At 32.8% G+C, this 25,614-nt stretch overlaps 2 protein-coding genes and 1 long non-coding RNA gene across 12 annotated transcripts; 1 reads left to right on the top strand and 2 right to left on the bottom strand.

The window, feature by feature from the left end:
• Positions 1 to 798: 798 nt before the first annotated feature.
• LOC136222476 (ABC transporter G family member 29-like) lies at positions 799 to 7,647 on the bottom strand. Its single transcript, XM_066010254.1, has 21 exons — positions 7,332 to 7,647; positions 7,048 to 7,257; positions 6,706 to 6,790; positions 6,466 to 6,625; positions 6,301 to 6,377; positions 6,163 to 6,216; positions 5,985 to 6,075; positions 5,597 to 5,898; positions 4,910 to 5,505; positions 4,643 to 4,803; positions 4,453 to 4,562; positions 4,206 to 4,359; positions 3,990 to 4,109; positions 3,770 to 3,891; positions 3,346 to 3,678; positions 2,884 to 3,258; positions 2,669 to 2,802; positions 2,347 to 2,574; positions 1,741 to 1,912; positions 1,408 to 1,662; positions 799 to 1,324 (listed from the first exon to the last, which is right to left on the bottom strand). Exons 1-21 carry the CDS (start codon positions 7,625 to 7,627, stop codon positions 1,052 to 1,054), a joined length of 4,308 nt encoding a protein of 1,435 aa, XP_065866326.1. The 5' UTR covers positions 7,628 to 7,647; the 3' UTR covers positions 799 to 1,051.
• LOC136222477 (uncharacterized) lies at positions 1,183 to 7,830 on the top strand. 10 transcript variants are annotated; one of them, XR_010685653.1, is made up of 11 exons: positions 1,183 to 1,317; positions 1,410 to 1,646; positions 4,059 to 5,788; positions 5,881 to 5,918; positions 6,015 to 6,239; positions 6,330 to 6,375; positions 6,469 to 6,535; positions 6,732 to 6,784; positions 6,878 to 7,026; positions 7,157 to 7,285; positions 7,537 to 7,830. It is a non-coding gene; the product is annotated as an uncharacterized lncRNA (long non-coding RNA). The 10 variants fall into 10 exon arrangements; XR_010685650.1 differs by having other exon boundaries at positions 6,732 to 7,026; XR_010685649.1 differs by having other exon boundaries at positions 6,469 to 6,604; positions 6,732 to 7,026.
• A 5,617-nt stretch (positions 7,831 to 13,447) lies between these two features.
• Positions 13,448 to 24,255, bottom strand: LOC136222425 (ABC transporter G family member 29-like). Its single transcript, XM_066010168.1, has 20 exons — positions 23,753 to 24,255; positions 23,471 to 23,680; positions 21,828 to 21,912; positions 21,591 to 21,750; positions 21,364 to 21,440; positions 21,228 to 21,281; positions 21,054 to 21,144; positions 19,408 to 19,709; positions 17,820 to 18,418; positions 16,632 to 16,792; positions 16,434 to 16,543; positions 16,199 to 16,352; positions 15,881 to 16,113; positions 15,465 to 15,797; positions 15,003 to 15,377; positions 14,787 to 14,920; positions 14,486 to 14,713; positions 14,232 to 14,403; positions 13,897 to 14,151; positions 13,448 to 13,821 (listed from the first exon to the last, which is right to left on the bottom strand). The coding sequence occupies exons 1-20, from the start codon at positions 24,097 to 24,099 to the stop codon at positions 13,549 to 13,551; spliced, it is 4,353 nt and encodes a 1,450-aa protein (XP_065866240.1). The 5' UTR covers positions 24,100 to 24,255; the 3' UTR covers positions 13,448 to 13,548.
• Between the last annotated feature and the right edge of the window lie 1,359 nt (positions 24,256 to 25,614).

Below are 25,614 nucleotides of genomic sequence, written 5' to 3'. Positions count from 1 at the left end.
ATAAATTTTATATAATGTATTTGTGGCGTGAGGAATGAGTATATGAGAATTCCACCAAAATTGATCATGTCAAAATATGGACCGTTGTTATTTTTTTTGTATCATCGTCTGTGCTGACACTTGTAAACGTGGCCGATTGCTGACCTCAACAACCCAACTATATACTTATACTACTAGCTATAAATAATATGGATAACGTTTTAATAAATACCAGGATAGTTTATATTTGTAGGAAGGGATCCATGTTAGTATTATTTATTTTGCCTTTTATTTGTTTTTATTTTCAGATAATTGTCGTCATAAAAAAGAGAATAGTTTTTTTTTTGAAGAAAAAAAAGGAGAGAGAATTTGATGTTACGTCTCTCAAATCAATTAATTATATTGTTGTCACATCTTAAATAAAACTTGGCCATTCATTTTTTAATTATATTTGAAATCAACATATTATAGAAAATTTGTGATTTGACCCACATCAAATGAAACAATTAATTATGCGTCGATAGTTTTAGTTAGATGTTGTGCAATTAATAAATGCTTTAATTCGTCTACAAAAAAAGCTTTAATCGAATATAGTTTAATTTCACTAAATAGAAATTAGATAAAAGTGGATTAAATTAGTGATATTTTTTTAAAGGAGATTTATTGATATCTTAATTCAATTTATTAAGTCATTCAAAGTCTCTAATAATTGGAAATCTTAGAATTAAAATCAAAGCTAAAAAAATATCATATTGTAAAGCATGGAAGAAAACAAAGAGCTGCAAAAGAAACATTATATAAAACAAAAAGTTTCCAACAATTAATGTCCAAGACAGTAATTTCATCAACTGGGACGCTAGGATACGCTGCTGAATCAGGATTACAGAAAAGACATGACACGTCGTTACAATCAATGCCTCTGTCTTCTTACCTAATATATGACTTGGGCCCTCTGGGCCTTCTTAAAATGGGCCCCAAAGCCCAAAACATCATCTAAAGAATCCAAGCTGTAGTTTTTGGGCCTAACAAAATAAAATTAAAAAAATAGCTGTAGCTGTATCTGTATCTGTATCTATCTATTTTGGAAGTTGAGTTTTTGAATGCAGAAGGCATACAAGAGTGCGAAAAAGGCAGAGAAAGCAACCAAAATTGCAGCAGTTGGCCACATGAAATCCAGATCATACCCAAAATGGTTTTCTACATACCATTTAATGGTAGGATCTGGTTCAACCCCAGGCACTTTGATTGTGTCTTCGATATCACCATACTGGGTCACAATTAGTCCATAAACTGTCCATGCTGTTGGGCAAATGTAGTAGTACCATATCCACCACTTTGGTATTCTCTGCAATTTCACAATTATTTATCAGTCAATACTTCCTAGTTCTTACTTTACAGGATTTCGGTTAAATAGGCATGAATACTTACAGGTTTAGGGATGAAGAAGCCGGAGAAGAGGGCGAAGAGGGCAAAAAATGCAGAAGCAAAGATGGAAGCTGCTTGGTGATTTGGTGTGATTGAAACAGTCATCATTCCGTAGTATGTGAAGTAGAGGAAGGAGAAGAAGCTAATAAAGAAGAACCAGAAGAATTTTGCTGCTGTCCATTCAAAGCTCACCATTGAATATACTATCAGAGAATAGTATGTTGTTTGGATGAATAGATATGGTATTTCTACGATCACCTGCATCGTTTTAACAATTTTGTCAATCTTTAACTATTTTATTTGGATTTGGTGTTGGATTTGTTTATATTTTGTTACCTGTGCTAATGCATATGGCAAAGCTGAATACATCCCTGCTGCTCTTTCTCTGTAAAAGACGCTTCTTTCAACTGCTACAATTGGTTGCACAGTTAAGCAATTGTTGATACCAACGAACAGAACTGCTATGTACATGGCTCCAATGATCATGGTTAGATCAGTTGAGTCATCTCTGTTTAGATAATCAGACTCAAATGATTAGACATTGAGGTTTTATAAAAGACCAATTTAACTCTTATAGCTTTGCAAGTAAATAAAAAAAAAAAAGGGCGGCCCGGTCGCATTACGCGTCCCCGCTGAGCGAGGGTCCGGGGAGGGGTCCCACCACAAGGGTGTATTGGGGGCAAGCCTTCCCTTGCCAATTTAATTGGCAAGAGGCCGCTCCTAAGACTCGAACCCGTGACCTCAGGTCACACGGCAACAAAATTGATGAAAATTACTTATGAATCAAAATTGAGCTAGAGTTTTTACTATGATGAGCATTGTGCCATTCTAAGCTATAAGAGCTGAATTGCTCTCTTGAAACTTTAGGGGGAAAACTAAGAAAAGGAGAAAAGGAAATGGTAATGGAAAGAAGGAAAGTTCATAGTGGTTTGCATATCTGACCTTTTAGTTCCAACCTGCCAGAAAAATGAGCCTAGTACAACTGCTGCCACTAAGGTGAAAAAAACCCGAACCAGATTATAATCAGGACTTCTCCAATAAGTCCACCACTGTTTCCATAGGCAGAGTTTGTATTGCCCCCATGTAGATTGTGAATACTGCCTACTGAAGTAGAGATCTGTGGCATCTGCTGCCGGCGTACTTAAGTCTTCCACCAGAGCCTTTGTTTGTCTGTAAAACAGCAGGCATTTTTCAGTGAAAACCTGAAAATTTTCCTGACAAGTTGAATCTGATGTTATAAGTATGTTCCAGACTAGTTACTTACTGGCATATGGATGATGCTTTATAGTGCTCAGCAAAGTCAATACCAAGACGAACTTCAGTTGCTGCCGAGCTTGCTTCCAGCATCCATGCTGCTGGATTTTGTTTGTCTCTAATTCTAGGCACTCCTGGAATTGCCTGAAGTCAATTATAAGCGATTTTGTCAGCTAATTTTGTTTAATTAACTGTAGGTTTCCATGAAAATGTTTATGTGGGTACCTCAAAATATTCAATGATGTTGTGAGAATGCTGGCCTAATGGTCCTGAGTATATCACTCGTCCTCCTGTCTTCATTAACAGAAGTTCATCAAATGCTTCGAATATGTCGATGCTTGGCTGGTGAATAGTACAGACAACTGTTCTTCCCGTGTCTACAGTGTTTCTCACAGTCCTCATAACAATGGCTGCAGCTCTTGCATCCAGACCAGATGTCGGTTCATCCATGAATATAACAGAAGGGTTTGCTACTAATTCAACTGCTATTGTTAATCTCTTTCTTTGTTCTGTTGACAATCCTGTTACTCCTGGTAGCCCAACTATGGCATTTTTCAGATTAGTCAACTCAACTAGTTCCATCACTTCATTTACGAAAACCTGCAAGCAAGAACCAAGAATCAAACTTTTTCAGGAACTAAACATTAACATATCTGAATTGCATTGAGAATGAGTTTGGATTCCTACGTTCTTATCCTTGTCGCTAATTTCTTTAGAAAGTCTAAGAAAAGCTGAATAGATTAAAGACTCTTCAACAGTTACTTGAGGAGAATGAATGTCAGTCTGCTCACAATATCCCGAAATTCTTGCAAATGTTTGTTGATTCTTTGGGAATCCAGAAATTCTAATATCCCCTTCGATGTAGCCTCCAGTTTTCCTGCCTGCTAGAACATCCATTAACGTTGTCTTGCCAGCTCCACTCACTCCCATTAAGGCTGTTAAAATGCCTGGCCTGAATGCTCCTGTCACTTCTCGAAGCAATTGCAGCCTGTCCTCTTTCACTCCTAGACGCTTCATTTCCTACAAGTTTTCCCCAATTTGGAAGTTGTCAGTTGCTATCCAAATAATTTTGTGAAACATTATACATGGAAGGAGAAATATTGAGTCTTACTGCTGGCGTATCTACATAATAATTTATGCTATCGAAGGACATTGACAAAGGTGTGAATGGAAGAATCATCCCTCTCTTGGGAGCAACGCATTGGCTGCTAACTTCTATCATTTGGATCTCTCCTGCAATATTACAATAAGTTGAAAGAGACTTAAATCTAATCTATCCAGTAGATGTGGAATATGGAGATGTATAATCAATCATTAATCAGAATTCTTACCCTTGTTGTTTAGGTTCTTTGATATCTTCACTTTGAGTTTTTCATTCGTGTCCAATGCTTCCCTTTCAGACTGCTGGTTAGCTACATCTTCAGATATGATTGCTTGTGGCTTTCCAAGAGCTGTAATATTAGAAATTGGAAGTGGTCAGAAGATGAAAGAATGACTGCTGTCACTCGAAATAATTCGATCAAACAGGATGCGCGAAAGAAGCTTACGCTTTAGATACATAAGTGCAAAAGTGAAGAGAACATTGAAGAGAATGGTGAACCCAAGGAGCGCTGCAGCTCCAATCCAGTACCAGTCTTTGTTGTCATCTACATCAAAGTTATTCAGCACTGCTACACCCAACTTTGTGACATTATCTGATGCCTGCAATAGCAAATATTCTTCTAGTTTTGATATTTGTCTTGTTTTTCTTATCTTGTCGCAAAATAGCAGAATAAGTTGAAAACGATGACATACCAGTCGATTCATCCACCTTGGAGCAAGCAATTCATTGACTGTCAGGGCGTTGAATCCGTAAGAAAGAGGTGAAATCCAGTGTGCCCATGACCACCACACAGGTATTCTTCCTGTTACATATGAACATGACTTTTATGGTTCTGCAAAATCATTTGAACATGACTATGTTCTGTTCTTAAAGAAAACAAACCTTTCGGGAGAATAAATCCTCCAAGGAGGAATAAAAGGAGGAGAGAAATCGCTCCTCCGGTATGTGCAATGATCATAGCCCTGCATACTCCAGCCATGAGCCTAAATAATCCGGCAGCCATTTGTTGAATTAAGAATATTACTAGCCAGTGCTTGAAAAACCTGACAAGGTTCATAACAAAAAATCATAAAACTGAACTTACCGGTAATTGGTAAGGTTTATGTTAAGTTATGATGGATGATGTATTAACTAACATGTCAATCTCACCTGTTTGGTCCGGGTGAAAATCCAGTAGAGAGGTATGTCACTAAAGTCCAAACAGCAGACTCCCAAATGGAAATCGGTATCCTGAGTAAGAAATTCGGAAGCGTAAAAGCCCACGCCGGATAAAATAGGAGATCTCTCTGCTTGTAAAACACAGGAAGCCTCATTATAGCTATAGAGAGTTCAGCAAAACCATTGAACATGTTCACAATCATGGCAAATATCATTGCACCAACGTACAATGATCCATCATCGAACGAGACTCCAATTTTTGTCTTCGAAAACACAGTTGATCCAATGACAGCAACGATAAAAATCTGAACAGCTTTACCGATATATACAGGTGCTGTTCTTTTCATTAAAAGCCATTCTCTATCTATGGAGGTTTTGAGGAGTTGCAGTTTTGGAATTGTACATTTTTCAGACACTAGAGCTGATTTATGACTGGCAGTTTTGTGAAACAGAACTGCCAGCTCATTTTCAAGCTGAATTCCAACAGGGGAAGCCTTAAACCGGCGTGCAAATTCAAAAACAGATACGTATCGATAAGGCTTGCTCTCATTAGCCCAGTATTGCTTTTGATCTTTCTTTGATGTAACCTACAACAAAATGTCCATATCATAAGATTAGATTCAATAACAGTATCATATGCACTTTGGTATCATCTTTCAGGACAAAGTTTTGTGTTACCTCTTGCAAGAAATCAGCAGTGCCTTTCCTGTCAGGGCATTTGAAACCACAGTTTTCGAAGAATTCAAGTACGAGCTCTCGAGGGCCCTGGTACACAATCTCACCTTCTGATAAAAGAATGATATCATCAAAGAGTTCGAATGTCTCGGGATCTGGTTGGAGGAGGGACATCAACACAGTAGCATCTGTAAGGTGAACAATCTGCTGCATACATTTAACAATTTGGTATGTTGTGGAGCTGTCTAGACCAGTTGATATCTCATCCATAAATAAAACTTTTGCAGGTCCAACAATCAGTTCCCCTGCCATATGAGAACCATTTGTAAGAAAAACATGCTAAAAATACATGAAATGTTCATCTATTTTGTTTGTGTAAGATCATATTAACCTGTTGTTACTCTCTTCTTTTGTCCACCAGAAATTCCTCTTCTCATTTCATCCCCAACAATGGTATCCTTACACACATCAAGCCCCAAGAGCTGTTACACCCAATAAATACAATTATAATTACTTCATCCCCCAATTATTAATCAACCAAATCTTCTAATTTCTCTAGATGAACTTACTTTCAGAGTGTAATCAGTAATCATACTGCTCTTAGAATCTTCAACTGCAGTTGCCTGGACACAAGAAGAAAAGATAGGTAATTTATATATCCTACAATTTTTCATTTAGTTTTAGTTTAATTACTTTAATGTCTGTACCTTCATATAAAGATCAGTATCTGCATCAGGAACAAGACCAGCATTGTTCTCCCTTCTATCAAGCTCAGCTACCAGGTCTGAGATTAAAACATTAATTAACTAAATTAGTTGTTGAAATTACCTAAAAGGGTCTAAAATTAGTACTTAGACATGATTAATTATTACCAGATCTTTGACCAACTCCTTGGAACCTTGCTGAATAATCAAGGGTTTCTTTAACTGTTAGTTCTCCAAGGTGAACATCATTTTGGCTAACATATGCTGATGTCTTCCTAGGTTCAAATTCATCAAGCCCGAAACCATTGTATCTTACTTGTCCTTGTACCTAAATTTCAATTTCAATATGTATATTTGTGAAGTTAGTGTTGTACTCATTCAGTGACACAATTATAATAATTAACTGACCTTTAAAGTTGAATCCAACTTTCCAGCCAATGCAAGCAAAAGGGTTGTTTTCCCAGAAGAAGGGGGTCCCAACAATAAGGTCATTCTGCAACAATATTCACAATTATATATAATTACAAACTGCAAAATACAATTTTAAGCTCATGAACTTATGTTTATGCTATTGTATAAGGGGACGGATATTCGAGGAAGAAGACGGAGGAGCCAATTTCTGTCCCCCCTCTGCTTGCGGACAAAATCAAAGTTGAGAGGATCACAAATATGTGAAATCACAAACATTTTCCGCCCCCATTCAGCGTTGTTTACATTTACAACCCTAAGGTATGGCATATAGATAGATACCTTGATGGTTTTACAATTCCTGAAACATCCTTAAGGATATTATAATTCATTGTCTTAGACATTTTGATTCCACACAAGCCAAGAGCTGATTCCAAAATGTTTCTTGAAGTGTTTAGAAGCGTTGGAAGAGCTCTGGTTCCAACATAGCAATCTGCTTCTACTCGTAGCTCCTCAAATCTAACTTCAACTTTAGGCAGTTGTATTCCAACCCTATATCGGAAAATGAAATCGAACTCAGGTAGAATCACTTTCTTAGAAAAAGATCACGTAAAATTAAAACATACCTTTCAATACGATGTCTCAATTTTGTCAGGAACTTGTCATTATCTTGTTCAGGAACCTTAAAATTGCTCTCAAGAAACTGGTTGGTGTCATTAGTATCTAATTTTGTAACATCAACAATCTTGGTCTTTTGGTCTCCATTGGGTGCTAAAGACTTGAACAAACTTGTCCTTAACCGGTTGTACGTTGGTAATCTTTGTATTGCAGCCCATGTTAGACCTTCTTCGTCTTCTTTTCGCGATGGAACAGGGCCTGGAAAGCTTTCTTCCGCGGCAGCTTCCATGGCTGGATGTTGCATGCACTACGTACGTTCTTTGTTTAGCTGTGAATCAGTAATTGTTTAGAGAGAAGAAGAGAGGTAACTATTGTTTGCTACTTTGCTATAGGATGAGTATGATCGAAAGTAGAGCTTCAGTAAAACTAGAATTCTAAGAGTTCTAAAGAACAAAATATTACTCTGTAAAATTAATAACGTTGGTAACATGAATCATTATTAATTTATAGAGTGATTTTAAATTACTAATTTAAATAAAGTTTGTCTAAAATCAATGAACAAATAATTTTTTTTATCTAAAATCATGTATCTAGGTTATAAAATTAAAGGGTTAAGGTGCAAAAATACCCCTAACGTTTTGGTTCTGGAGTAATTTTACCCCTAACGTCTAAAATGGTGCAATTTTACCCTTAACGTTTGTAGCCAAGAGCAATTTTACCCTTAACGTTGATAAATTGGATCAATTTCAGAAATAATTCATCAAATTGTCTTCTCGGTCATGAATCTTATCATCTACAATTCACATATGCGTCATTTTATCAGTAACAAATCATAAACATATGCTGGGATGTGAAAAAAAATAAAAAAAATATATATTGTCTTTTGTATGAATTAGATAAAAAAATTCAAAAAATTCACCGAATTTGTAAATATTAATCTCGAATTCTATTATTAAATTACAAAAAACATGAAATTCTTTTTTTAGGATGAATTGATATGCAATTGGTGCAAAATAATGAATAAAAACATCTGTGTTTTATAATAGTGCCTGAAATTTACCCAAATTACCAACGTTAGGGGTAAAATTGCTCTTGGCTACAAACGTTAGGGGTAAAATTGCATCATTTTAGACGTTAGGGGTAAAATTGCTCATGATCCAAAACGTTAGGGGTATTTTTGCACCTTAACCCAAAATTAAATGTACATTATATCAGTTAATTGAATTTAAAAATGTTAAAAATATTCAATGTATCACCATTAATGAATTACTAAATGAGTTTTTATGGAATGTCCTTTCAAATGACACCAAATTGGAATGTTAAAGAAAACTATATTTAGACGTGCTTCCCCCAAAAAACACTTATATAAAACATGCATCATTCAATATTTACAAGTCAAAATTAAAAATTAATTTGCATATACCAAGTGGTAATTTTTTCCAAACGTATCATTATTATTTCGATAAAAATACTAAAATAAGGAGAATTAATTTTGATGGGGGGGCATATCTTCATTTCTTCAACAAAAACGTATTTACAAACCATCAATATATACCCTAAAACAGAACTTTGACTTTTTGGAAGCTTTTCTTAGTCTAGTTTCTAGAAGATTACATGGTTATTCTAGAAGATTACATGCTTATTTTATAGTTGGATTCATTCCAAACAAACTACTAGTAGTTTATTTTAATTTTGGGTATACATTAGGTATGATTGAGTATCTTTTTTTTCCCCAATTACCTATAAATTTAAAAATAGTACAAGTAGAGATAAAAGTTCTTTGTTTTTTTTTCTCTTCACATTGGATCATATTTTAAGAAAATGAATGATAAATTATACTATGACAACAGACCATCCACATATAAAAAATAATGCAATTTCTTAAATGTTGTTATTGTTATACATTGGGGGGTAGAGTTAGTTCACAGGGTGTTGAAAAAAGACAGGACTAGAAGGGGTGTTTGATTACTCATTTTTTTTTATCCTATTTGACTTTTTACTTTGAAACCGTGAGTTTTAAGTATTTGGTATAACTTATACTCTCTATTCCATAATAGATATCTTTTAAGGTTAATGCACAAAAATTAAAAAATGTAATTAATTTTAACTAAAAGACTTTGTTACCCTTGTATTAATTGCATCCACTAATTAATTCGTATATATTCCCAAAAAAAAATACAGCTTAAATAGGGATATATTTAGTAAAAATCAATTTATGTGCATGAATTGAATCAAAACGTCGTGTATTATGGAACAAATTTTTTTTACCTAGAAATGCATCTATTGTGAGACGGAAGGTGTATGAAACTTGAAATGTCGCCGATAGACCGCTCAATATCTCTGCTACTTCTAGAGTCTAGCCTAGAGGTGTCAAAATGAATCATAACTCATTTAACGACTCGTTTAACTCGTAATTAAACGAATTAGGGTTGATCCATTTATGTGTTGAGTCATAAACGAGTCGACCCACCTAACTCATATAATAAATGGGTTGGGTCATGAGTTAATTGAGTTGACTCAATTAACTCATTTAATAATTTGTGAAAAAATGATAAATTATGAAAAAACGGAAAATCAAGAAAAATGGAAAAAAACTAAAAAATAAAAAGCTGAAAATTACTTAGAAACTTGTATTTAAGGGTTAATTTTAAAAAAATGAAAAGAGTGAATAACAAGAAAAAGTGACAAAATACAAAAAATAAAAAACGTGAGAAAAACACAAAAATGTGAAAAAACGAAAAACGAAAAACGAAAAAAAAAACATGAAACCTCGAAAACGCGAAAAAAACACAAAAACATGATAAACACGAAAAATAAAAAAACGTGAATAACATGAAAAATACAAAACATGAACCATCCCTTATGTTATTGGTTACATCTTTGTTCACTCCATTTTTACTTTTTTTTATCTAGATTTTAATTATATTTAGTTAATCGGGTTAAATGAATTAAATATATTGATTTTTAATTTTCATTGCATTTAAATCAAAAGTTGCTTAGATTTAATTAATTGGGTTAAATGAGTCAATTCGTATAACTTGTTTAATAAATGAGTTGTGTCATATCCACCCATTTATTAAATGGGCCATCCAACTCATTTATTAAATGAATTGAATCGAGTTGTATCAATTCATATATTAAATGAATTGAGTCAATCCATTTATCCATTTTGACAACCCTAGTCTAGCCACACATGACAATGAGCCAGAAAAGGAAAATTCGTTCTATCACAATTATTATTATTTTTCATTTTTTTAGGTGTAAAATACAGGAAATAAATTTAGGTCCCGTTTGGTTAGATGTAATGACATTTTTAATGGAACCATTATATTAAAGACCCATTACCATGTTTGGTTGCATGTTACAATTTTATTGTAATGGAATGAGAAAACCTTAAGGTCCCGTTTGGTACGCCGTAATGGATCTTGTAATGAAATGCCCATTATGATGAACACTCATTACCATGTTTGGATAAGCCATATTATTTTTGTTGTAATGTAATCATAAATACATCATTCAATTTTTCTTTACAAATTGATGTAATGATCATTACATAAAGAATATGCATGAATCCTATTACGACAAACTCTAGTATTTTTATTTTTAATACTTATCATACACAATTCTTATTAAATGATAAAACAAAAAACAAGAAAAACATGAAAAATGGGAAAAAAACACGAAAAAATGAAAAACCTGAAAAAACGCAAAAAATGCAAAAACACACACAAAAAAAAGCAGTGCTTGCAATATTCTTGTGTTTTTCTCATTTTTCACACTTTTATTTTTTATTTTTTGTTGATTTTAATTATGTAAATAAAATTTTATGATTATATTTAACTAAACAAATGCAAGTATTTTAATGGTTATTATATTTCATTAAAAAATTTTAATTTATCAACTAAATATGGCAATGGAATCGCTGTTCCATTCCGTTGCATTACAAGTTTGGTTACATTACAACTTTGATTACATTACATTGCATTGCGTCATACCAAATGTGCCCTAAAATTTTGTTGAACAAATCTTTTTTGTAATCCCCATTACATAGAAATATGACATGAATTCTTCTTTGTCATCTAACCTCTCATTTCTTAAATCTCACATCTCAATCTTACCTCTCATTCTTGTCAAAAACACAAAAAGTAGAAAAAAGAAAACGAGAAAAAAGAACAAAGAAACGAAAAAATGCGAAAAATGAAAAAGAAAACGAAAAACCGGAAAAAGGAAAAAAGAGAAAAACGGTGAAAAATGTTGAAAATGGAAATTAAAAGAAACAAGAAAAATGCAAAAAAAAAAATATGAAAAAGCGAAAAACTATATACTAATTTATTGATTTCGGTTAATCTAATTTTGTATTTGATTTCTATTCGATTTTTCACATTTTTCGTGCTTTTCATGTTTTTCGTTGATTTTAATTATGTAAATAAAATTGTATGATTATATTTAATTAGGAAAATATAAGTATTGTAATGGTAATTACATTCCATAATTTTCTTTTTAATTGTCAACCAAACATGGTAATAGAATCACAATTCCATTCTATTACATTACAACTTTGATTCCATTTTGATTTTATTACATTACATTACGGCATACCAAACGGGCCCTTAGAGATTAAGAGGGTGTTTGTTTTAGCTTTTCGGAGGAGCATTTAGCGTTTCACTCCAAACCGCAGGAAATATAGCGTTTGCTTAGGTTTATATTACCGCAGCGTTTAGCATTTTCTCTGGAAACTGCAGCGTTTTGGAGCGTTTCACGAAAAGCTCCTATTTGGAGCTTTTCATAAACAGCTGTTTGTAGTTGGTTGTTATTGACAGAATTATCCTTCTTATTTCCACAAAATATATTTATTCCTTAACATTATTTATATTTCTACAACATAATTACTGGAAGAATAAAGTTTTGTTGCGTTCAATAAATTTTTTATTTTTTTATATAGATTATTTTTATTAATTACTGTAACATATTTTTTATTTTATAATAGGATAAAGTGCAAAAATACCCTCAACATTTATAGTTAGAAGAAAATTTTACCTTTAACGTCTAAAATGGTGCAATTATATCCCTAATTTTGGCAGCCAAAAGCAAATTTATCCATAACATTGACAAGTTGGGTTAATTTGAAAAATAATTTATCAAACTGTCTTTTTAGTAATGAATATTGTTATCTACACTTTACATGTGCACCATTTTATCATCGTTAGTAACAGATCACAAACATATGATTAGATATGATTTTTTTTAAGAAAATAAAAAAATATATTGTCTTTTGTACAAGTTGCACAGAAATATTGCAAATATTTTATTGAATTTATAAATATTAACTTTTAATTTTATTATTAAATCACAAAAAAAATATAAAATCTCTTTTTTAGAACTACTGGTATGTGCAATTGGTGTAGAATAGGAAATAAAATATCTATATTTTCAAGTAATATATGAAATCGACCCAACTTGCCAATGTTAGGAGTAAAATTGCACCATTGTAGACATTAAAGAGTAAAATTATTCCTAGTTGTAAACGTTATGGGCATTTTTTCATATTTTTCGTTCTATAATTTCATTGTTTATTAATTTAAAACATGTCCATTTTATATATTTTAAATCCGAACAGCAACAGTTCAATATAATTTTACCAAACACTAGTAATTAAACAGCTAATAACAAACAACTAACCGCAACAGCTAACAGGTTACTGCAAAAAGCTAACAGCAACCGCAACAGCTATTAGCTAACAACTGAACCAAACAGACTCTAAGATTCAAAGTACTATATAAGTTATTTTTACTCATAAAGTTCCATATAATCAATATTTTAAAAATAAAAATCTGAAATATAACTTACGATGTAAATATAAGGTTGTATAATGTAAATATTAATCATAGACTTTTTTTTAAAACTCTTTTATTGTAACTTTAGGTGCTCTAGTTGGGCTGTACATCTCAAACAATTATCATGTATAGGTAGAAAAGAGGGTTTCTTTTTCTTTTCTTTTTCTATTTATTTTTTAATTTCTGACCATAGCTTAAAATAATTTTATTAAGTTGCTGCTGGAAAATACGAGTGAGAATGATCAATTTCTACTCATGGCAAGAGCAGGATTTATGAATCTAATAATGTATTATTTTCAATTAAAAGTCCTTTTATTAACTTTCCCAAACATAATAAATCTAGGAGGATCATCTATACATTTATACCCATCAATCCATATATCAAATTCCTCTATCTAGTTTGGAAATTGAGAAATTTTATGCAAAAAGCAAACATAAATGCAAAAAAGACAGTGAATGCAACCAATACTCCTGCTACTGCTCCCATAAAATCTGGATCATATCCATAATGATGCATTATGTACCACTTTATACTAGGATCTGGCTCAAGTCCTGGAGCTCTAATTGTGTCGTCTATGTCTCGATACTGCGAAACTATTAGTCCGTACACCGTCCATGCTACCGGACATATCCAATAGTACCACACCCACCATTTCGGAATTTTCTGCAAACAAGTCATACATTTAATCATAGGAATGTTTGACAAGTTAGTTAAGTAATGAAAGTACTAATCACATACCGGTCTTGGGATAAAGAATCCGGAGAAAAGATTGAAGAGAGCGTAAAATGCTGCTGCGAAAATCGCTGCTACTTGCAGGTTTGGTGAAAGGGAAGCTGTCATCATTCCATAGTATGTGAAGTAAAGGAATGAGAAGAATGAGATATAATAGAACCAGAAGAATTTTGCTGCTGTCCATTCAAATCCCACCATTGCATACACTATAAGTGTATAATATGTTGTCTGAACTAGTACATATGGTAATTCACAAATAACCTGCAAGCCATGTAGTTTATTTAAAGGGCGAATCAGAGCGACAAGGGACTGAATCTAAATGGCAGGGATCTGTGACTGACCTGTGCAAGGGCATATGGCAATGCAGAGTACATTCCAGCTGCCCTTTCGCGATAAAACACGCTTCTCTCAATTGTTACTAATGGTTGAACTGTTGAGCAGTTATTGACACCGATGAAGAACACCGCAGCGTACATTGCTCCAATGATCACAGTCAGATCATTTGCAGTTTCCCTGGAGAATTGTGAACTATGAATCAAGGCTATAAACGAGTTTTATCGAAACAGAATGTAGAGTGTTATGTCTAGATACATACCTTCTAGTGCCAATCTTCCAAAATATAGTCCCGACGATAAGTGCAGCAATCAAGGTGAAGAAAAATCGAACGAGATTATAATCCGGACTTCTCCAGTAAGTCCACCATTGCTTCCACAGGCAAGATTTGAACTGTCCCCATGTAGATTGTGAGTATTTTGAGGTAAAATAGAGGTCACTTGCTCCTGGTGGAGGCATGCTTAGTTCCTTCACCAAAGCTTTGTTTCTCCTATTCAGAAAGATTATACATATTAAAATGGTATTGTATTGCATAGATATGATTAGCTATTTTGTTGACATACTCATATAAAGATGATGATTTGTAGTATTCTGCGAAGTCGATTCCGAGCTGGGATTCTGCTGCTACTGAGCTCACTTCTAGCATCCATGTTGCTGGATTGTACTTCTCTTTGATTTTAGCTACTCCGGAAATTGCCTGGATTTGTTGCAAACAAAAATTAGATCAGAAAATGCATAAGTTCTTTCCATTTTGTAGTAGAAGAAAAGGTTTCGGTTACTTCGAAGTATTCGATGATCTTGTGGGAGTTTCGACCGAGTGGTCCTAAGTAGATTACTTGTCCTCCTCTCTTCATAAGTAGCAACTCATCAAATGCTTCAAAGATGTCAATGCTAGGCTGATGGATTGTGCATACAACTGTTCGTCCGGTATCGACAGTGTTTCTTACAGTCCTCATGACAATTGCTGCTGCTCTTGCATCTAGTCCTGATGTTGGTTCATCCATGAAAATGATTGAAGGATTCGCAACGAGCTCTACCGCTATTGTTAACCTTTTTCGCTGCTCCGTTGACAATCCTGTAACCCCCGGAAGCCCAACTATTCCATCTTTGATATTGTCTAGCTCTACCAATTGCATCACTTCATCAACAAAGCTCTGAATACACAAAATTCAACAGCTTTTATATTGATTCATTAATTGACTCTTATCTTGTTAATGTAAGTGATTAAGTGATAAGGTTACCATCTTTTCTTCTTTGCTAACTTCAATCGGGAGGCGAAGGAACGCCGAGTACATTAAGGATTCTTTGACAGTGACTTGAGGAGAGTGGATATCCGTCTGCTCACAGTATCCTGAAATTCTTGCAAAGGTTTCTTGCTTCTTCGGGAATCCGGAGATTCTGATATCGCCTTCGATGTATCCACCCGTCTTTCTTCCTGCCAAAACATCCATCAGCGTTGTCTTTCCCGCGCCACTGACTCCCATCAATGCTGTAAGGACTCCAGGCCTAAATGTGCCTGTTACTCCTCTAAGTAGTTGCAGCCTGGATTCTGCAACTCCTTGATTCTTCATTTCCTGTTATCATTACAAAAGAAAAATTGTTCTTGTAATCTTGCACAAATTGAATTTAAAATTGCTAAGAAAACATTGATCCTTACAGTAGGCATGTCCACGTAATAATCAACATTGTCAAATGACATAGCTAGAGGAGTGAAAGGCAAAACCATTCCTTTTTTGACTGCAACACTACCATTTCTACTTAGTTCATTCGAGTCAGACTGACCGCTCGTTCTCTGAGCATTCTTTTGAGGTTCATCCATTGAGACCGAGTTATTGCCTTCCATTTCCTTTGCTGTTTCCTCAGATATGATTGCTTGTTTCTTTCCAGGAGCTATTATATAAAGCAACAACAACATTTTCAGCTACAAAACAATATAAACAGAATACATATTCGAAAGGGGGCTGAAAGGACTCACGGCTCAAGTACATAAGAGCGAAAGTGAAGAGGATATTGAAGAGAATTATAAAACCGATAAGAGCAACGACACCGATCCAATACCAATTCTCATCAGGGAAGATATCAAAGTTCTTGAGTATTGCTACACCAAGTCTAGTAACATTATCTGAAGCCTGTAACACAATCCGAATTCAGCAACTAATTTAACCGATAATGGCCTTTTAAAATGTAAGATTATTGTTTAGAGAACATACCAATTTGTCCATCCACCTTGGAGAGAACATTTCATTCACAGTAATAGCATTATGACCATATGTTATAGGCGAAAGCCAGTAAGCCCATCCCCATCCTCTCGGGATTTCACCTGTCATACATGTAGCAAACCTTTTACTAATGCAAAATTAGTACTAATTCATCCAAATGGCATTGAAGTTTTATGTTCCGGAACGAACCTTTAGGCAGGATGAAACCTCCAAGCATGAAAATAAGGAGGAGAATTAGAGCACCTCCGGTATTCGCGATGATCATCGTCCTTGCTAATCCAGCAATAAGCTTAAAAATCCCAGCTGCCATTTGCTGAATCAGAAACACAACCACCAATTGCTTGAAAAACCTGAAAACATGTCATGCAATAGGTGATACTCATTTCCTACTAGAACAATATAAGGTTAAATGTAACATCCCACTTAGCTCATGCAATCAATTCCCCAAAATGAATTTTGTATATCAATAATTTGGTCTTTCAAGACATTTTTGGCCACATAAGACATGTCATTTATACCTATAAACAGGGGTGAAGGTACATGGGTCATGGAGGGTCCGTCGACCTCAAAATAAGAAAAAATGAACATTACAAGCGAAACTGTTTGTCGCTAAATGTAAATGTTCCATCGGTAATATCACTCAGAATCTGCAACGGATTTAGTATCCCTGACGGAACGCGAGGTGGAATCATCCGTCACTGATGCTTAGTTAAAAAAAACTGTCAACACATTATTTTTTTTTTTTAAAAAAATTTGCGCACATTGCGCTTACATTAAAGAAGAAAGAAAAATCCCCACCAGACTCCCCAGATGTGATTCGAACCCATGACCTCTCAAGGCATAGGTAAGCTCTCAACACATTATTATTTATACTAATTTGAGGGTAAATTACACATCCTAAACTTTGCTCTACTTACAATCCCTAAACTTGGTATTTTATTAACATAATGACCACTTTTATTGTTGATTTAGTCGAAATGACTGATAACGATATCAAAATGGAAAAATACAAGAATTAAAATTGTTAACAACCGCACTTAAAGTGGAACCATCGTTTTCTATTTTTCGATCTTCATTTTTAGAACTTTCTCACTAAACAACCGTTTTCTCACTGCTAACCAAGTAACGCTAAAAAGTTCAAGAATTAAAGTAGTTAAAAATGTCATTTCCATGGGCTATACAATATAGGGTTATATCATATTGGAGTGATCATCTTGCTCAACAGTAAAATGACCCATAATGTTAATAAAGTGCTATAAAATGTAATTTATCCACTAATTTGACCAAAAATGTCTAATTAGTAACTAAATGAATAGCTAAAGTTCATTGAGAGGCAAATTGATAGCTCCAAGTAAGTTAAAGGATAGCATTACATACCTGCTAGCTTGAGGTTCAAATCCAATAGTGAAATAAGCAATAACAACCCAAACAATGGACTCCAAGATAGAAATAGGAACACTCAGAAGATAAGTTGGAAGAGTGAAAGTCCAAACAGGGTGAAAAAGAAGGTCTCTTTGCTTGTAAAACACAGGAAGCCTTGAAATCATAAGTGAAAGCTCAGCATAACCATTGAACATGTTATGTATCACAGTGAAAGTAAGAGCACCAATATAAAGTTCACCATCATCTTCATTCCTTGTATGCATTTTAGTCTTCAAAAACACAGTGGATGCTATGAATGCAACTATTATAAGTTGGACTGTTTTCGATATGTAAACGAAAGCATTTCGCTTGATGAGTAGCCATTCTTTGTCCCAGCAAGTTTTGAGTAAGTCCATTGTTGGAACTGAGTATTTTGTGAATACAAGAGATGCTTTGTGGCTTCTGGATTTGTCATATGGGATTGAGAGATGGTATTTCAGTTGCATACCCACATGGAATTTGTTGAATTTTTGTACGAATTCAGGTACTGATATGTATCTGTATGGTATGTTTCTGTTTGCCCAGTATTGGGCTTGATCTTTCCTTGAAGTTACCTGTTCAAAGTTTAGAAATTTAATTAGGAATTGCATTACATTGTAACACTATTTTTCACAATGTTCACTAATTAACTCTGAGTTTTATATTTTAATTCAGTTCTAAGTTCAGATGATGTTCCATTCATTGGATAGTTGGTATTTTCATATTTGCAGATTCAATCCGTAGATCATTTTATAAAATATTGATATCAATTTATAAAGTTCAGATTCTAAATCTCATCAAATTGAAATTTCAAGGTTTGAAAGTCAAAATTTGACTAAATATAAGGACAAAAACATCATTAGTCCCTGAAATGGTTTAAAGTGATATAATTAACCTTTGAAGTGCTATATGAGATTTGGACAGTCGAAGCACCATTTAAAGAAAGTTCAGGAGCTAATAGTCAGTTTAAACAAGTTGAAGAGTTAACAAGTTACTTTAACCAGATTCAAGGAATAAATAGACTACTGTAATCAAGGAGTTAGTTAGAAACTCCAAAATTCATGAGGTCAATGAGATTGTTTTTATCAAGTATAGAGAGTTCATGATGGATTAAGGTTTTTTTTGGCCCGAATAGATCGCAACCCTGAACTTGACCAGCAAAATCGATTGGGATCAGGCCCTAAACTTTAAGAGTGTCTTGTTAATCCTCTGATCTTGCTTATAATGATCTATTAGTCCACTGAACTTGTTTAGAGTGATACCGGTTCTCCACAAGGTCAAGGAAATATTTCAAGTAAGTTTAAAATGCTAATCAGACAGCTTTAAAACTCAATAAATTATGAGTTTTTTTGGTCAAAGTTCAGAATCCACAAGATGTATAAATTTTATTTTTAGTTTAATCACTTGATGAGTGGAATTTGAAATGAGAATTGGGCCACTTTTTTTTAATCATTATTGGGCCACTTAATTAAATGGGCTGTAAAAGAGGCTTGAGACCTGGTTGGGCAATGTTATGGTGCAACACAAGTCATGAGAGTAAAATAGAAGTGAAAGATGAGGGTACCTCTTGGAGGAAATCAGCGGTGCCCTTTCTTTCAGGGCAGCGGAACCCACAGCTTTCAAAGAATTCAAGGACGTGGTCTCGTGGACCCTGATAGACGATCTGGCCTTCTGATAATAGGATTATATCATCAAAAAGATCAAACGTCTCAGGAGCTGGCTGCAGCAGGGACATCAATACAGTTCCCTCTGTAAGGTGTACAATCTGCTGCAGGCACTTCACTATTTGAAATGTTGTGGAGCTATCTAGACCCGTCGATATCTCATCCATAAATAGTGTTTTCGTGGGCCCAACTATCATCTCCCCTGTTTTTTCAAGATTAAATTGACACCATAAGAACAACATGGCAGAAATAAAAACTCATATAATTTCATTTTAATGCTGACGACTATAATATAATGCTTTTAACTTCTAAATCAAGAAATTCTTCAATAGTTTTAGAATAGTTAAAATAAATTTCATTTTAATGGTGATGACTATCCCATTCCCGCCTCATTAAAAAAAAAATGAACATAAATTTATTACGGTTTTATTGTTTTATCTAAAGTAATTAATGTTAAGTAAATTTATTTCATTAAGTACAGTATTTATTAAAAATAAACATAAATAAATAAATCATTCACAACAAAAGAACAAAATATATTAGATATTTTAGATATGTATAAAATATATTACTAATATTTAAAAGATAAATGTGTAATTCTTGTTCTGGTGTTTTGTTTTTTCCTTCTTTTCGCTACAAAAAAAAAACATAAATGTGTAATTAATATTTTAAAAGGAAAAGTACAACGATAAATCTTGTAATATGACTGATTGCAAAGACAATTCTCGTGGTTTAAAAGTTTATAAGCATGCCTTTTGAAGTTTAAAAACTCAATCATTCTTTCAAAAATTATTATCGTGACTATTTATTTAAAAAATGAGTGACTTGAAGCAATTAAAAATACTAACTTAACAAATTACTCCAAATATAGGATCTGAATTTGCAAATTATCTAAACCACACATATTATTAGATGAAAAATCAACTCACATATCATTTAACTACAAGTTTTATAAAACACAAAATCCATGTTTGTAAACTTTTAATTGCGAGAATTATTCTTACAAATTTATTAAATCACAAGGTTTAATTTTATATTTTTCTATGTGTTATATTAAGAATTAATTTTTACATATTAGAATATATTACTTATTATATTGTATTAATATTATATATTTATGGACGTCATGGCTAACCACAATGGTAATGGATTGGAAATAGCTCATCCTCGACCAATTTCCTAGAACGAAGAAAGTTTTTCTTCCCAACTATAAAAATGAATATTGAGTATTCTCCGAACTTAATAAAACAAGCATGTATATTACGGGCCTCATTGACAAATCTACCCATAGGTACTATTAAAAATCCAACTCAAACAGAATAAATTTTGTTTTCGTGTGAACGTTCGGAAAGCAGAAGACATACGTTATTGGAAATAGAAATTTTGATTTGTTTGATTAAGCAATTTCGTCGTTTAGTTTGTTGTTGATATGTGTTTCAATTCAAAGGAACACACACCTATTTTATTTTGACTATTAAAATTCAGCTCATTAAGCAGCAATTTTCAGTTGTGATGATGGTGATAGATAGAAGTAGAGAAAGTCAACCTGTTGTGACCCTCTTTTTTTGACCACCAGATATCCCTCTCAGCATTTCATCCCCTACTATTGTATCCTTGCATAAATCCAGCCCCAATATCTGTTTCATTTTTTCAAAATTAACCCTAAATAAATATAATTAACTAATTAATCATTCCCACAAATAAACATTTTCCAACTTACCTTGAGAGTATAATCTGTAAACAGACTGCTTTCAACTCCTTTTATTGCAGTTGCCTGCATTTTTCAAATTACACAAGAAATAAATCATATACATATAAAATGTTTAATTTAAATTTATTTTTTAATATTTACGTACCTTCATGAATAGGTCTACCTCAGGGTCTGGATGTAACCCAGCATATTTTTCTCTTCTTGCAAGTTCAGCAAGGAGTTCTATATATATATCACCAGTATAATTTAATTAATTCATCAATTATTTCGTGAAAAAAATAAAGAACATCTCCTTAATTTTTTTGATTTTAATTAAGATTTTTATTTTTTGATTGATTAGAAATTTAATTTATATGAAGAAATGATAAATACCGTATCTGGATCCAACCCCTTGACATCTGGCAGAGAAATCCAAAGTTTCTTTGACGGTCATAACACCAACATGAACATCATTTTGGCTAATATATGCTGATGTCTTTCTAGGTACAAATTCTTTTAGTTTATACCCATTGTATGTTATTTCTCCGCTAACCTTAAATAAATAATAAAATTCATAAAAATATGAAAAGTATATTTAAAATAAAATGGATAATATAATTGAGTAGTGACCTTAAGATTTGGGTCCAACTTTCCAGCGAGGGCTAACAATAAGGTTGTTTTGCCTGAGGATGGTGGGCCTAATAATAGTGTCATTCTGTACCAAAAATCAATTTCAGAATATACACTTATTTACTTAAGATGAAATTAACCAATTAATACCAGCCCACTAATATAAATTGATTGCAGGTAAATTTACGCAGAATTTCATATTAAAAAAAATTATTTACAACTATTTCATACTAATTTAAATAATATCAAACTAAGAAAATATTATTTTTCATATATTTTAAGAACTATATTTTATAAATTAAGGGTCTAAGATATATTTTTAAAGGTTTAAAAGTTATGAATTGAGATAAAAAAATTATAAATTATGGTATAAAATCATATTTTATTTGTGATATATAGAAAATAATGACATATTGAGAATTAAATTTCGTAATATGATTTAATTATAATTTTATAATCAAATATAATTTTCATGTAAAAAGCCCAGATTATAGTGCATGCTTACAGAACTTACTCAACTCTAAATAAAGCAATACTCTTCCAAAAAAAAAATAAAGCAATAAAATCAAATTATTTTCTTTTTGATTTGTAAAGAATTTAATGGAATAAAACTAAAATTAGTACAAATATTCAAACTTAAAAATCTGATATTTTATATAAAAAAGATCATTACTATTTTAATATAGGATTTTTAGTTATATTTAATTCATCTCAACTACTCATTACAAAGTTAATAAGTGAATTTTAATTATTCAATAAATGAATAATTATTTTTTAGAATTTAATGGTTAAATTTCAACAATTAATTTTGTAATTAATGATTAAGATGATTAAATGACTAACTTGAGAGAGTTTTAATTTGAAAAGTTCTTAATCCTTATATACGATTTATTGCTATCTTATTTCTTTTAAGATAATTTTCAAACTCCTATCAAAGAAAGAATGAAGGAGAGAAAAAAGAACTATTGTAGGGTAAATTATTAGAAGCACTCAATTTTTCATATCAAATAATCAAATTATTAAAAGGACAACAGAGGCGTCAATTATTAGATTAGTGTTCATATCAATAGTCAAGTTAATGTTAAATTCATCCACCTAATTCAAATGAAAAAGTTTTACATCATAATTATGTCAATTTAATCCCATTCTTTTAAAATCTCCAAATTAATTACATGTTACTTTTGTGTCAATCTAAAAATAATTCATTACTTATCAAGTTAAATTCAAATATTATAATTCTTTAAAAAAAAACTCAAACACTATAATTATGTGTTGATTTCGTGATATATAATCTGTCGTATGTAAATTGTTACACCTAGACTCCTACCGATAATATGTAAAGGAATGATAGGTGATATTAGAGTTTAAAGATAACGTTTTAATCTTTTTAATGAATCAAGACTAAAATTTGATCTCACAAACTCAACATGCATTTCGGGTAGATCAAGGGCGGATCTAAAGGGAAGACGGGTTGAAAAACTCCGAGGTGTATGAGGTTTTAACTTTTTATGTAAAAAAAATAAAAAAATATATCAATTTAGCACACATAAATCTACACTGCCACAAACATGTAATGTGTGAATCCATGGTAATAGTATATTAGATTAATGGAATATTGTGGAGCAAACACAATACACAATTACCTTGATGGTTTAATAATCCCAGATGCATCTTTTAGAATAGTGAGTTTAGTTTTCCTGGCGAAACTAATCCCAACCATTCCCAGACCCGATTCTGCTATGTTCTTCGCTGAATTCAGCAGTGAAGGCAGAGCTCTGCTTCCAATATAGCAATTAGCTTCCACCGTTAAATGCTCAAATCTAACCTCAACCGTCGGAAGTTTTATTCCTACCCTGTATTACAATATTATCAAATCATCACAAACAGAATATTCCAAATCATTACAAAACAAATAACTGAATTACCTGTCGATCCTTTGTCTGAACTTTCTCAAAAACTTCTCATTATCTTCCTCAGCAACCTTAAAAACACTACTGATGAACTTTTGCTTATCATCAACTTCAAGCTTTCTTACATCAACTTCTCTATGTGCTGTCTTGTAATTATTTCCATCATTATTATCTGCAAAAGATAGTAAGATACTTGTTCTCAATCTGTCATAAGTTGGTAATTTTTCAATGGCAGCCCATTTAAGAGCTTCTTCATCTTCATCTACAGCACTATTTCTGCCTCCTGAAAAAACACCTTCCAATCTTCTCCAGCTACCTCTGCTTGAAACTCTTCCACTCTCTATTCCCTCCATGTTCTTCATTAATTAACTAATTAATTACTTAATTAGTTAAGAAGTTCATAAGAAGAGGGTTTAAATAATCAGTGAGAATGAAACAAAACAAAATTGGTGGTAGCTGAGAAAAAAGGAGAATTTTTTTATTTGGAATTTTGCTATGAATTGAGTGTAGTTAGCTTAATTAGAAGTGCTAAATTTATAGAAATAATGGTGGTACCAAATTGACTTTGTAAATTGTAAGTGAGATCAGGCTCACACTATATTCTAATAAGATTGCTAGGTGTTGCTACGTGTTTATTTTCTTCAATGCCACTTGTAATTATGCATTTATTGCTTTTAACTAAATCTACCAAAACATAAATTTACTTTGAGATTTTTTTTTTGCCTTTATTTTTGTTAAGCACAACACACCATGTTACCCATATTAATATAGCCTATGGTTAGTATATTTCTAAGTTGCAAACCTAACTTCAACCCTACATGTCATCACTTATAAAAGATTCTTAAATTTCACAAAATAGATATAAAAGTTGAAAATAAAAATAAAAAATAAAAATTCTACAAATATAAAACTATAATGGAAAAGTAAAAAAAAAAATATCCTTCTAATTACACCTATAGTACCCAATATTTGCTTTGAATCACATTTTGATACTAACTTTTAATTTTGCACTTAAAAGTATCTCATTTACTGGTGACTTGACATTGTGGTCCTAATAACTGATAAATGTCCAATCAAACGTTCCAATTAAATGCGGGATCCGTGAAACATGAAATGTCTAAAACACCCCATGTATTTTCCTTCTCAATCCCTAATCCCAATAAACTGTGTTATCTCTCACTCTGATACGGATTAATACCGAAAATAAGGGTTTTGATCTTAAACCACACAAAGAATTTATTCTCTAGTTAAACTAGAAAGAGTTCTTCCCAAGATTTACGGACTAAAGGTATGAAACCTTAACAAACTTCAGTATGAAGATATTAGTTTTGATTTGATAAAAGTAAAGGAATTACAAAGAAAGAGATGAATGTATAGTATCTCAAGACCTAATTGACAAATTATAGAAAAAGGTAAATGCATATAATAAAGGATAGAAACTTAAGGGATAAAATAGGATTGTCTAAAAAGTAGTATTCATGGCACTGTGAACAGTACCATGCAGGCGGCGTGTCAGGTTTGTCCCCTTAGGCAGCAAGTAAACCACGTCAAGTACAGATCGAGTAATTCCGTCTCCTTGGGTGGCAAGTAACCGAAGATGCGTAATGCCAGATAAGGACAACAATTTAGACATAGGGAGTCGAAGCAAGGGTACCGAAGAGACTCCTCCAGATTGATCGAAACAACTTCAAAGAGGAGGAACCGAATAACTAATCTTGCTGAGTTGTTACTTCTCTGTTCGGACTTGGATATTCTGAAAGGGTGTCCTCATCACACTCACTCTCTTAGACCATCAACACAATATCAAATTGATGTTGGGAAGGAGATTCGATGATGGTTGGCCAACCATCATCAAACCGTATTCTCATTTTGATGAA

The sequence above is a fragment of the Euphorbia lathyris genome, chromosome 3 (genome assembly GCF_963576675.1).
Source record: "Euphorbia lathyris chromosome 3, ddEupLath1.1, whole genome shotgun sequence".
NCBI lineage: Eukaryota > Viridiplantae > Streptophyta > Magnoliopsida > Malpighiales > Euphorbiaceae > Euphorbia > Euphorbia lathyris.
The sequence above is the reverse complement of the archived record's forward strand: the minus strand, read 5'-3'. Positions and strand labels throughout refer to the sequence as shown.

Bases quoted from the DNA above. Each gene is read 5' to 3' on its own strand.
- LOC136222476 (XM_066010254.1), bottom strand. From the start codon at position 7,627: ATGCAACATCCAGCCATGGAAGCTGCCGCGGAAGAAAGCTTTCCAGGC. The intron at 7,258-7,331 runs GTATGTTTTAAT...TTTCCGATATAG, and splicing joins TTGAGACATCGTATTGAAAG to GGTTGGAATACAACTGCCTA. The intron at 4,804-4,909 runs GTGAGATTGACA...GAACCTTGTCAG, and splicing joins TTTTCACCCGGACCAAACAG to GTTTTTCAAGCACTGGCTAG.
- LOC136222425 (XM_066010168.1), bottom strand. From the start codon at position 24,099: ATGAAGAACATGGAGGGAATAGAGAGTGGAAGAGTTTCAAGCAGAGGT. The intron at 18,419-19,407 runs GTACCCTCATCT...AACTTTGAACAG, and splicing joins CCGCTGATTTCCTCCAAGAG to GTAACTTCAAGGAAAGATCA. The intron at 15,798-15,880 runs GTAAGGATCAAT...TAATGATAACAG, and splicing joins ATTACGTGGACATGCCTACT to GAAATGAAGAATCAAGGAGT.